This window comes from Miniopterus natalensis, chromosome 19 (assembly GCF_054644295.1).
Source record: "Miniopterus natalensis isolate mMinNat1 chromosome 19, mMinNat1.hap1, whole genome shotgun sequence".
Taxonomy (NCBI): domain Eukaryota; kingdom Metazoa; phylum Chordata; class Mammalia; order Chiroptera; family Miniopteridae; genus Miniopterus; species Miniopterus natalensis.
In genome coordinates this window covers 23,744,608-23,757,752 of record NC_142099.1, presented here as the reverse complement: position 1 = coordinate 23,757,752, position 13,145 = coordinate 23,744,608, and the positions used below count along the sequence as shown (strand labels likewise).

Here is a 13,145-nt window from a genome sequence, read left to right as displayed (position 1 = left end):
TGTGTTTGTTTTGTTTTGGTTTTTGGTTTTTTTAGTGGGCTATTTCAGATGAGAAGGTAAATCTGGTTTCTGTGTTTCTGTTACTCTGATCTCAGCCAGAGTTTAAAGTTCTGTAAAAAAAAAGAAAATTGAACTTCAAGTTATTTAAGACTCTTAAAACAGTGTTTGTAGGGTTAATGTATTTTTTTTCTTGTAGGTTCAACTTTTAGATACAAAGAGGCAGCTGGATACTGAGACAAATCTTCATCTTAACACAAAAGAACTATTAAAAAATGCTCAGAAGGAAATTGCTACATTGAAACAGTACCTCAGTAATATGGAAGTCCAGCTTGCCTCCCAGTCCTCACAGAGAACTGGTAAAGGTAACTAAATGCTTAGACTGGAAATAAAGTATTTCTTTAGAAACATTTGTAACATCTGTCAATAAATAGTCTTTTCTTTGTGGGTACTATTAAAAGAAAAAAAAATACTTTTATTCTTCATATAGTAAAGCTGTTTTAGGCCTAAATTAATAGATTTGCAGACTTGGAAGATTCAGAATAGTGCTGCAGGCATCTGTCAAGGTATGATCTTAGTTTTCCAATTGTTGAAATCAATTATTCATACTTTAAATATATACCTTTTGGAGGCTGATACTTGAATTTTAAACTCCGTTTTGAGATGTAGCTACTTATTAAATCTATAATAACAAGGCTCATTTACAGAAATAATTGATTTGTTTGGTGTCTTTCAGAGCAGTATTCCTAATTTTTGCTCTTTGATAGCCTCAGGTAAAAGATTTGTTTCCTTAGATTTTGCTTCTCTGTGGGAATACACCATTTCAAGTGCAAAGCCTTTGTGTCCAGATAATCTTTCTATATGGTTTTATTTCTTAATAGAAGAGAAATAAAAAACTGTAACTGTATATGTATGTGTGTATGTATATGTGTATGTACATAAATACATATCTAATAGTCCTCTCTTATTGATACCATTTGATAAAAAAAACTTCAGTCTGTAATTTCTTCCTTTTCCAAGGATTTTAGAATGAAAATTTAGGCTAAGTGATTAAAGATTTGGTGTTTTAGACTAAACAGTGTTTAAATGATAATAATCAGTAATTCCTTCAGGTAGCTCCTCAGTTCAGTGGAAATATTTTGTACTCTTCTCTTAAATATCCTTAATATTTGTAACAGCAGATTTCAAATATTTGATTTTTTTAAAAAGAAATAACACTGACCAAATAATGTTTTTAAATTTTGGTATTCAGCATAGGTTGAAATATACATTGTAGATAGCTAAGTTCTTCTACATTTGAGCCTTAATCCTAATTTCACAAACTATTTGATGATAATCTCTTATATCATTTAAAATGTTAATTTTAAGAAAGCTGTTAAATATTTTAGGTCAGCCTAGCAACAAAGAAGATGTGGATGATCTTCTGAGTCAATTGAGGCAGACAGAAGAGCAGGTGAATGACTTGAAGGAGAGACTCAAAACAAGTACTAGTAATGTGGAACAGTATCGGGCAATGGTTACTAGTTTAGAAGAATCCCTTAATAAAGAAAAACAGGTATGTACAATTTTGAATTCAATTTGAATGCACTGACTTTTTTTTTTTTTCCAGTTAGGAGCCTGCTGTGTGTAAGGCACTGTGGTAAGAGCAAGTTGGACTGATATCCTTATGCTTACCTCTTAAAAGTGCTTGAGTCTAATAAGTGAGATAAAAACAACCCACAGAACAAGGAAGGGTATAATTGCTGTAGCAAAGGTTACAGATCAGATGTTAATGTGAATGGCAGGTAGGTAAGGATATTTGTCTCCTGAACAATAATGACTTAACAAAACAGATGGTATTTGTGCACAGCCTTGAAAGTATCATTTGGGTAGTCAAAGTTATTCTGTAGCAGGAACCTCAGCCAAGGTAAAAAAGGCTAGTTTGACTAGTGTATTGAATTTGTGACATTGAATACTAATGCATATAATCATGAGTGTAGTTGAGAACCAAATGTGAAATGTTTTGAATGTAAAATTGTTGATTTTCCCCCCCAACATGTTATTGCCATAATTTGTTTTAATTAGAAAGATTAATGTGGTAGATTGAAGGACACAAAATTTGTTTTGGAGACTATATCAGTAGTCTAGGGTCATAGTTTTAAAAGATCTTTTTGTGGTTGGCATCATGGAAATTAAAATACGTGGAGGGGGGAATTCTTTCAGTAGTTAGTAGAAAGAACAGATTTGGCAAGTGGATAATGAGGATTGACAGAGAAATGAGAATTGGAAATTTCAATTCAAAAGAGAAAAATGTCCGGTGGCCAAGTCGAAAGGTAAATTATGCTTATAGTTTTAAATGTTTCTGAACTCTTTAATCAGCATTTGGTGGCTTTAAAAAAAAAAGGCAAAAAATAATTTTAGTACTTTTCAAGTTTAGTTTAGATTTGGAGAAAGTAATTATTTAATTTTAAATGTGTATAATATTTTGTATCCTACTGTTTGGATGATGGTGAAGGTAACAGAAGAAGTACGTAAGAATATTGAAGTTCGTTTAAAAGAGTCAGCCGAGTTTCAGACACAGTTGGAAAAGAAGTTGATGGAAGTAGAGAAGGAAAAACAGGAACTTCAGGATGACAAGAGAAAGGCCATAGAGAGCATGGAACAACAGGTAAATTCGGTTATTACCATATCAGTCTTTTTGTTTGTGTATATAAGTATTTGAATTCTTAAATAGCTCATTAGTTACCATTTGGTTCATCTCAACAGATGATTGAGCACATACAATTTTAGTTTTATGTTGTATTTTGCTCTTACATGTGTTCATGTTTTCTTTGAATGTTTTAGACTGCTTTATGGTAGTAAGTCTCAGTGCTGCTTTTTAGAAACTTCTGCCTGAGACCTGACTTTTCCAAATATTAGTAGGGACAGAATATGGAGCTGCAAAATTTGTAGATTATATCAGGTTATAACTTTTAAACTTTGTAAGAAGTCCCTTTGGGTAATTGGGCTTTTAAAGGTCTGTTTTCACTACTTTAAAAATAAGTTGGCAGTTAACTCTGGTTTTTAATCTTGTTCTTTTAATTTAGTTATCTGAGTTAAAGAAAACACTCAGTAGTGTTCAGAATGAAGTACAAGAAGCTCTTCAGAGAGCCGGCACAGCTCTGAGTAACGAGCAGCAAGCCAGGCGTGACTGTCAGGAACAAGTAAGTGTTGCCCTTGTAGCCAGTATTGAGTGAGCTTTGATCTAGGGAACAGTTCTTGGGGGCATTAATGCCGTTTGGGAGTTGGTGAGTCTTACAGAATTGCAGGGTTATTGCCACTTTTGGGGAACTTGGGCTAAGGTCAGTTGAAAAGTGTAGATGACACTAAAATACAAAGATGGGAGTAGGAGAGTAAGTGTGGGCTTCGCTCTTTTTTTTTGTACTATTGCAGTCCTTTACTAGTTCTGGTTGTAAAACTATTATAAGCAAGATAGAGATACTTTCCTCGGCAAAACATTTTTAATACATTACTGAGGTTACAGATTTTTACACACCACTTTTTTTTCCTTAGTATTTTTATTTTTAGAGAGAAGAAGGGAGAGAGAAAGAGAAACATAAATGTGAGAGTAGAACATCAGTCAGCTGCCTCCTGCACCCCCCCACCCCCACCCCCTACTGGGGATCAAGCCTATACTCTGGGCATGTGCCTTGACTGGGAATCAAACCAGCATCCTTTTGGTTGGTGCATGGGACAAAGCCCAACCAACTGAGCCACACCAGCCAGGGCACACACCACTTTTTATAAAGCTTAATACGAAACCACCTTATTTGTTGTAAGTATATGTACACACATGCATATATGGACAAGTTTTTTTTTTTATGAACAAAAAAGTGATAAAACATAATTCACGGTAATGGGGATTATTTAAATGGTAGAATGAAAAATGAATATCTGTAAGAATATTACTAATGTTCTCATTTTTAAGTTCAGTGGTATATTGATAGCCACTTGTTTGGTTACTATTCTTTATTGCCTACATATACACAGCATGTATGTGTGTCACAGTTGCTTTAACGATGCAATACAGGGGAAAATGCTTCAAAGGTAAATTACACAAGAATGAATTGTTCTTGGCTTATTGCGAAACAGCATAACATTGGAAATTAAAATCAGAGAATATATCTATAATTCAATTTTCAAATTAATTTTTCATTTTTTTGTTTACTTTTAAGTTTTTGTGTGTATGCATGTATTTTACATGAGTTATATTTAGCTTTTATTCTATAAAATCTGTTCCAGATTACTACATAGTCTTCATAAGTTTCATTTGGACCAGCTCTTTAATATTTCATTAAATAGATAATAGTGTAACTTTTAATTATTCCATTTTGGTGCATTTACATGGTCTCCACTTTTATTTTAAATAATGCATTGTGCATCTTTTCTTTTGTACTGATTAGCTTTGGATTTTTAATCTTTTGTGTCAATGGGGGGATAATTTCTTATAGGCTAAAATAGCTGTGGAAGCTCAGAATAAGTATGAAAGAGAATTGATGCTCCATGCTGCTGATGTTGAAGCTCTACAAGCTGCCAAGGAACAGGTTTCCAAAATGGCCTCAGTTCGTCAGCATTTGGAAGAAACAACCCAGAAAGCAGAATCACAGTTGTTGGAGTGTAAAGCATCTTGGGAGGAGAGAGAGAGAGTGTTAAAGGTATTATTGCACATCATAATAGAAAGTTCTGGAGAACTGAAAAGTTTGGGTTTTTCTTTTTAATATGCATGGGAAAACCTGCTATTATGACAGAGTCTTGGCTTACAGGATGAAGTTACCAAGTGTGTGTCTCGCTGTGAAGATCTAGAGAAACAAAACAGATTACTTCATGATCAGATTGAAAAATTAAGTGACAAGGTCATTGCCTCTGTGAAGGAACGTGTACAAGGTCCGCTGAATGTGTCTTTCAGTGAAGAAGGAAAATCTCAAGAGCAGATTTTAGAAATTCTCAGGTAAACCAAGTATATCCTTTTCTTTTTTTCTTTTTTAAGTATATCTTTGTTGATTTCAGAGAGAGGAAAGGAGAGGGGGAGAGAGAGAGAAACATCAATGATGAGAGAGTCATTGATCAGCTGCCTCCTGCATGTCCCTGACTGGGGAGCAAGCCCCCAACCTGGGCATGAGCCCTGACCCGGAATCGAACCCCGATTGCCTGGATCCTAGGTCCACGCTCAACCACTGAGCCACGCCCGGCTGGGCACCAAGTATATTCTTAATGCTTTATTTCTGTGGTATGACAACTATGAACTATAACTCCAAATATATAAATTAGATAAGTGCGGGTTATTTGCTATTTTCGTATAAAGCTCATACTGTCTCTTGGCCAATAAACCCACTGCCACTCATATGGTGGTCACTTGACATTTAGACATATGCCACTTTAAATAAATGGCTTTAAGTTGAACTTGATAGTAAGAACTTGAGTGGGTTCTTTAAAAAACTAACTGCCTTTCAGATCATTTTAAAGATACACATTTCTAAAGCCACCGTCTATAATGTCTCATTATTTCTTAATGAAAATTATTAAAATTATTATTAAAGTGAATGGAACTTATATTAAAATTACCCATTTTAAAATGTTGCTGTCATTTTTTTATTCAAATAAAATCTTGCGTATTCTTGTAGATTTATACGACGAGAGAAAGAAATTGCTGAAACGAGGTTTGAGGTGGCTCAGGTTGAGAGTCTGCGATATCGACAAAGGGTTGAACTTTTAGAAAGGGAGCTGCAGGAACTGCAGGATAGTCTAAATGCTGAAAGGGAGAAAGTCCAGGTATGTATCCAAGCTGTAAGAAAGCAGTTGTTACGAGGTCATTTTAGTTTCCAATAACATAAAATTTAACTTGAAATTAGCTTTCTTCTTAAACTCCTCAATTCATTAAACATTATTAGGCAATGATACAGTAATGCTTAAGAAAGGAGTGGTAACCAGACTGCCTGGTTTCATATTCTAGCTTCATATCATTAGATGTTGTAATTTCCCTGCTCTTAAATTTCCTCATCTGTAATAATGGGCGACGATAATGAGGATTAAGTGAATTAGTGCACATGAAGCATTTAGAATCCTGTCTGGTGTGTAGTAAGCACTTAAATTTCAGTTACCTTAATTGTAGTTGTCATAATGCATCTGGATAGGCATTCTAGGAAAACATGGTGGATTAAAACTGCCACGGGTTATTTTTTCCTCAAAAAAGGAGCAAAAAATAATAACTACTATCAAAGAAAGGATAAGAAAATGGTATAGTGAATGGATGGTCGCAACACAAGCTCGACTCCTTAACCCTCACTAACACCCAAAAACTTACTGCATGACCTCATTATGAGGAGATGCAGTAATACAACCCCACATCTACAAGGAAGGAAATTGAATCGTTGATCTTCTTTTAACTGATAGGTAGTTGGAATGACTGCTAGATAGAAACCATTGACACAGGAAAGTGAATAATTAGATTTATGGAATTTACGTTTTCAGACAAATTTAAATCTCTAGAATTACATCATGTTGAGAAAGCAATCCAAATTCAAATATAGCCCATTGTAGAAATAATAAACAGCCCCTCTAATTCTTTGGAGTTAACACTTGGAGGAAAGTGGCAAAATCAGGGTTTCTAACAAAGATTGCATATTCTCTCAGTCTCTGCTGCTTCCTTTGTTGTTTTTTGGACTATAGAAACACAAATAATATTCGAAAATATCCGTCCCACAAACAACATCAAAGAGGAAAAACCAATTCTTACATAGAGTAGGAAGAAAGTCAGGAAGTAACACATTATATCAAAAATTATAGAATGTCTACCCACTGTGAACACTATAGCATAGCAACTGTGAGCCATAGCTTTGAAAATGGTTAGGGAATAAAGTAATATGTAAAAGATAGATAATTACACCCATTGAGAACAGGAAGGAAGTTCTTTACAGGTGAACAAATACTCAGTAAAAGTGCTCGAAACCAAAGTGATAAAACAACTGAATGAAATGAAAGAATTTCTGAACAAAGGTGGGGGAGGACCAAAATAACATTGTTTTTAAACTATTAATAAATTCAGTATCTAAAGAATAGATAATAGAAAGATAGAGATCTGGATTGCTGTTCTTACCTAAGGGTAAAATGGATTATTTGTCAGTGGGGTTTGAAGTATCTTTTTACTTTCATCTTTGTGACTTCTTGCGTTTGTTTAGTCTTTGTAATCAACAAGCGCACAGAAAAAGAAACTTAAAACTTTAGTGTTAAAAGTTGATATTTAAATTCTCACTTTTTGTAGGGAAGATTAGAACTGGTAGGAAAAGGTAGGTCTTCACATGTTGTTAGATGTTGGTGTATATATACATGTGCTTGAAATCTTTAGGTAACTGCAAAAACAATGGCCCAGCATGAAGAACTGATGAAGAAAACAGAAACAATGAACGTAGTTATGGAGACCAATAAGATGCTAAGAGAAGAGAAGGAGAGGCTAGAACAGGATCTACAGCAGATGCAAGCAAAGGTTTGTAACTTACTGATCAATAGTAAGTGCATGTTATTTTTATTAAAATACGAATTTTTACATCAGGTATTAAAAAAAAAATTGGCATTATTTTCAGGTGAGGAAACTGGAGTTAGATATTTTGCCTTTACAAGAAGCAAATGCTGAGCTAAGTGAGAAAAGCGGTATGTTGCAAGCAGAGAAGAAGTTATTAGAAGAAGATGTTAAACGTTGGAAAGCACGTAACCAGGTAAATGCAATTAAACCTATTCCAAAACATGGAACATTAAATTTTTTAAATGGAGTAAAATTTAAGGGGATAAATTATTTGAAGAACTAGCTAAAAGTTATTGTGTTTAACAGTCTATTACATGTACATAACTCGTTTTTTAAAATTTTTGGTCATATTTTGCATGTTTTGTAAAAATGGCTAATTTTAACTCCAAATTTAGGCTTTCACTTTATCTCTGAAATGCTTTTGTTCATGAAAAAATGGATTTATATAGTTTATTGAAGCACTTTAAGAAGACCTTTTTGGGGGGGACAAAACCATATCACACAGTACTGCTGGAAACTCCAGCTCTATATTCAAACAGAAGGTTGAAAATCTGCCTTGCCTCGTGTTAGTTATGTGATTTGTCAGAGTTTCTTAGTCTTCAGAGGCAGTTTTCCTTGTGTGTAAAAATGAGGACATGATAACACTTTTCATGTTACAAAAATTAAACAATAAATGTGAAGCAGCAGTTCACCCATCACCTGGTACCTAGAAAATGCTCTAGGATGGTAAACATTTTATCAGAATGGGACTGTAAGATTTAAGAGCCCATTTAATCTTTCTCTTTTTTTTAATCACATAAGTAACCTGAAAAGTCAAGAAAGGAGGGTCTTCTACCCAAATCTACATATATTTCTATTAAATTGTGCTGCTTTCTGTCCTGTTTAATCAGTTATATTTAGGATTTCTGTTTCTAGATTACAATGCATTAGAAACTCTTTTTTTCCTTGTAAATGGCACTTTATTGAAATAGATGTTTAATATTAAAAGCTTGTAGATTTTTGCATCTCTTGAAATAGGTGTTTAATATTAAAAGCTTGTAGATTTTTGGATCTCTTTATTTGGCTCCATTGTAACTGTTCTGAAATGTTCATTTGCAACTATGAAAATACAGGGTGGAACAAAAGTAGGTTTACCATTGTTAGTGCATGAAACACAGTTTATTCTTGTTTCATTAATTAATTATTGTATTAATTTCCATACAAACAACTGTAAACCTACTTTTGCCCCACCCTGGATAATGAATAGTTAATGGCATTTTCTATTTCGGCTGAACTTTTTAGCTAAACAAACTAAAGGTTTGATCTTCATTATCTTGTAGCTTGGTGCTTCATTACTGTGTATGCAAGATACCTAATGTAAACATGATAGGTGTTTTGCTATTTTATAGCATATTGGTTTGAAAAAAACCTGTAAAACCATGTTATGCATTTTTGCTATTTTAGCATCTAATAAGTCAACAGAAAGATCCAGATACAGAAGAGTATCGGAAGCTCCTTTCTGAAAAGGAAGTTCATACTAAGCGTATTCAGCAGTTAACTGAAGAAATTGGGAGACTTAAAGCTGAGATTGCAAGGTATAAGGAAGAAGCCTTAAATTGTCTATAATACATGGACTCAGAGAAGTTTGTTTCTGTTCTTTATAAGATACCCCAAGTGCTTTCTGATTTTAGAAAGAATGGAAAGTATTAGAGCCCTGACTTTCCCTTTTATTACTTTAAGGAGCCACGCAAACAGTAATTTTCTTTATGTCTCCTTATATAAATTACTTCTCTGTATTTTATGACTTTAAAAACTACAGTTGGTATAAGGCTAAATGTGTTTATTTTCTAAACAGTCAAAATAACTTTTGCAAATAGATTTTTATTTTTATTTTGGTTCAAATATATTTATGAACCTATTTTGAAGTATTTTAATAAAATATTTACATGAACTTATATTGTCCTTTTAAAGATAAGTTGAATATTAAAATGGATGTTTCTGGTTTACTTTTTTAAAGGTTTAATGTCAGTTGTCCATGTCATAACCCCTATTTATATGATGCTTGATAGCTTACAAATTTTTGTCACATGTATTTTTTTACTTGTTTTATAACAGTAGTCTAGCATTTCATTTCTTCAGTAATGTTACTTAATTTTAAAAATGAGAAAGCTAAAATTCAGGAAGGTACCCGAGGTTGCAGAGTTAGTAGTTGTTAAACCCATACTCTTAACTCAGGGTCATGTCATGTAAGTTTATGATAATGTACATGGTTTGGCAAACTGTAACCCACAGGCCTGTTTTGTATGGCCTGTGAGCTAAGAATGCTTTTTTACATTTTAAAGCATTGTTTAAAAGGAAAAAGAACATGTGACAGAGTGTATGTGGTCTACAAAACCTAACATATACTCAACACCAGATCAAGTGGAGTATAGATTTTGCTATCAGTCAGATGTGAATTAAAATCTGTACTAACACTTGATTGCTATGTAAAATCGTGTATGTTAGTTGACCACTTATAACTGGATTTTTCTCATTTCTAACATGGGCATGTATGCCTATCTAATAAGCATATAACATCTTTATAAAGGACCACATAATCATAAGTTAAGGAATTATCTTTTAAAGCATGCATGGGGTTTTTTTAGGATTTCTTAAATACAACTTTTACTAAAGCAACACAATAAAAAGTGTAAATCGAAGGATTTTAAAACTTGAGAGGTCTCATATACTTAGTCTTTGATTTTTTTTTTAGATCAAATGCATCTTTGACTAACAATCAGAACTTAATCCAGAGTCTAAAGGAAGATTTAAATAAAATAAGAACTGAAAAGGAAGGTATCCAGAAGGACTTAGATGCCAAAATAATTGATATCCAGGAAAAGGTCAAAACTATTACTCAAGTCAAGAAAATTGGACGTAGGTATAAGACTCAGTATGAAGAGCTCAAAGCCCAGCAAGACAAGGTATTTGAAGGGATTTTCTTGCTCTATGTATAACATACATATATATTTGTATGTTTTTTGACGTACACAATTTTGATCTACACAATTCACACACCATTTTACATATCAGGATGACATAAAAATCTTATTCATAATGTTGATTATTGGTTTTTAGGTTCTAAACTTTAAGGTAATTTACGGCACTGTTGTTTAAGATTAGCTCTTTAATATGTCCCAAAATGCACCGTAAGTTCATAAAAAAATTCTAATAAATGTTAGTTCAGTTTTCCTGTTTCAAATATTGTCCCTTTTCAAACTGTGTTCTGGTAACTCATTGCTGATTAAAATTGTGTATATCAAAGAATGATAGTTCTTTATAGTTAGGCTATGATACAGTTTTATTTATTTATGTATTTAATTTTTTTAGCCTCGACTACAGATATGTTTTTATTGATTTTAGCGAGAGAGAGGAGAGGTGGGGGGGGGAGAGAGAGAAACATCAATGTGAGAGAGAAATATCAATTGGTGGCCTCCTGTACACACATTCACACTCAGACTGGGGATGGAACCTGCAACCTGGGTATGTGCCCTGACCAGAAATCAAACCTGCAACCTTTTCTTGTACTGTTTGCTCCAACCAGCTGAGCCACACTGGCCCGGGCGGGCTGTATTATAGTTTTAAATAAGTAGTTGATGTTAACCACCTATCTAAAAGAATTTTAAAATCCTTGTTATATTTTGACTCTGCATTTTGTCTTTAATTCCCAAAGGTAAAGAACTGTATATTGATTTAATGACATACTTTGCACATTAGATTAGAAAATATGTAAAGAAAAAAAGTCCAAAATTCTTACCCCTCAGTGTTAACCACTTCTAGTATGCTTTTCTTTACTTGTGAATAATTTGTCATTCCAAACAATTTTATGTTAAACATTACATCATCATCTTGATTAGCTGGTTAACATTCCATTTTATGGAAAACCCTAACCTATTTAACAACTTACTATTGGACATTAAAGTTGTTCCATAGAAAAGTCATTTATGAATGCCTTAAATTTCTTTGCATAATTATGATTAATTTTCTTAAATAAACTTTTAGAAGTGGGATTGCTGAATATGTGGAAGTGGAGTGTATTATTACTTTTTGTTATATTAGGTCATGGAGTCTTCAGCTCAATCTTCTGGAGACCATCAGGAACAGCATGTCTCAATCCAGGAAATGCAGGAGCTCAAAGAAACCCTTAACCAAGCTGAAACAAAGTCAAAATCACTTGAGAATCAAGTAGAGAATCTGCAGAAGGTATGAGTGTGAAATATGTCCCAATTCTTCCTTGTTTGAATGCTTAAAGAAATAGAATGAAATATTATTCAGTCCTAAAAAAGAACTTAAAAAAGAAATATATGCTAAAGACTTTCTGTTATCGTATGAAAATGTATGTATCTTATGCTTTTTACATTGAATGACTCCTGTATGAAAGTAGTAGCTAATCATCTTCAAGTGTTTGCTTACTTGGTTTGACCAGCATTTTGTATTTATACTTCCATTTAATTTAAATAAGCAAAGTAATGTTTTACATTTTAAGTTTGTAGGGCCCACAGTTTGAATTGATTTGATTGCTACATAGTAAATACTTGTTTTCCTTTAAAAGACATTATCTGAAAAAGAGACTGAAGCAAGAAATCTGCAGGAACAAACTGTGCAGCTTCAATCTGAACTTGCACGACTTCGTCAGGATCTTCAAGATAGAACCACACAGGAAGAGCAGCTCCGACAGCAGATAACTGAAAAGGAAGAAAAGACAAGAAAGGCTATTGTAGCAGCAAAATCAAAAATTGCACATTTAGCTGGTAAATTTCTGTATATATTAGGTTTATTTAGTTAGACACAAAATAAGCTGTCTTAGTTTGCAAGTGATTGAGAATTCCCTTGATATATGAAGTCTTGTTAATTGGTAATGACTAGATAGGGAGTCCTGCTATCTTTCTGCTTTGGTGTATAACTATCATGACCTTTTGATGGAGATCCTTTGAGTCCACGGTATACTGTCCAGATGCCTTCTGGAAACTCCTAGACAGAACTGGATCCTACCAGCCCAGGGATTTTTCTGTGCCTCTCACTTCACTGAGGGCCCCTCTAGCATAGCCCTTCAGGAAAAATACATTTCAGAATATGTCAGGTTTAGGAGGAGCCCTGTGTTGCAACACAGAGGGCCTCACTGTACCTTGTTTTCCAGTCGTCTTAGTAGGTAAATAAAATGCCAAATTAGTTGGATTTTATTATGAGCAATTTTTTTAATCTCTAAGATAGTGTCCCAGCAACAAAATAAAATAAAATAAAAAAAAAAGTTATTTATTTTTTAGTGTATACAATAGATTGTATGAAATTGTATGAAATGCAGTTTATAACATTCTTGTATTTTATAATACATTGAAATATAAAAGGACTTTCGCTGGCTATAATTTATGGTGGATCCTTTATCTTTTTGAGATCTTTGTTAGGAAAAGTTACACATTTTTATGTTTGAATAAGTATATTTTATACTGGAGTAGTAAATACAAATATGTTTAGAACTTTGCCTATTGAGATGTATAGTGCATCAAAACTATTGTAAATGTAAAAGTTCAGGAATAGAATCTGATATGGCCTTTGAGTATCTATTAAGCACATAAACATTATTTCCAATGTTTGATTG

General features: G+C 33.3%; 1 protein-coding gene across 1 annotated transcript in view; it reads left to right on the top strand.

The window, feature by feature from the left end:
• Nucleotides 1-13,145, top strand: part of TPR (translocated promoter region, nuclear basket protein) — a 57,531-nt gene that overhangs the window by 20,501 nt on the left and 23,885 nt on the right. Inside the window, exons 22-34 of the mRNA XM_016224619.2 lie at nt 197-362; nt 1,386-1,552; nt 2,492-2,644; nt 3,063-3,179; nt 4,467-4,670; nt 4,779-4,963; nt 5,637-5,784; nt 7,358-7,495; nt 7,593-7,724; nt 8,975-9,105; nt 10,263-10,473; nt 11,609-11,752; nt 12,102-12,300. Coding sequence (XP_016080105.2) covers nt 197-362; nt 1,386-1,552; nt 2,492-2,644; nt 3,063-3,179; nt 4,467-4,670; nt 4,779-4,963; nt 5,637-5,784; nt 7,358-7,495; nt 7,593-7,724; nt 8,975-9,105; nt 10,263-10,473; nt 11,609-11,752; nt 12,102-12,300 — 2,095 coding nt within the window. The remainder of the gene's footprint in view (nt 1-196; nt 363-1,385; nt 1,553-2,491; nt 2,645-3,062; nt 3,180-4,466; nt 4,671-4,778; nt 4,964-5,636; nt 5,785-7,357; nt 7,496-7,592; nt 7,725-8,974; nt 9,106-10,262; nt 10,474-11,608; nt 11,753-12,101; nt 12,301-13,145) is intronic.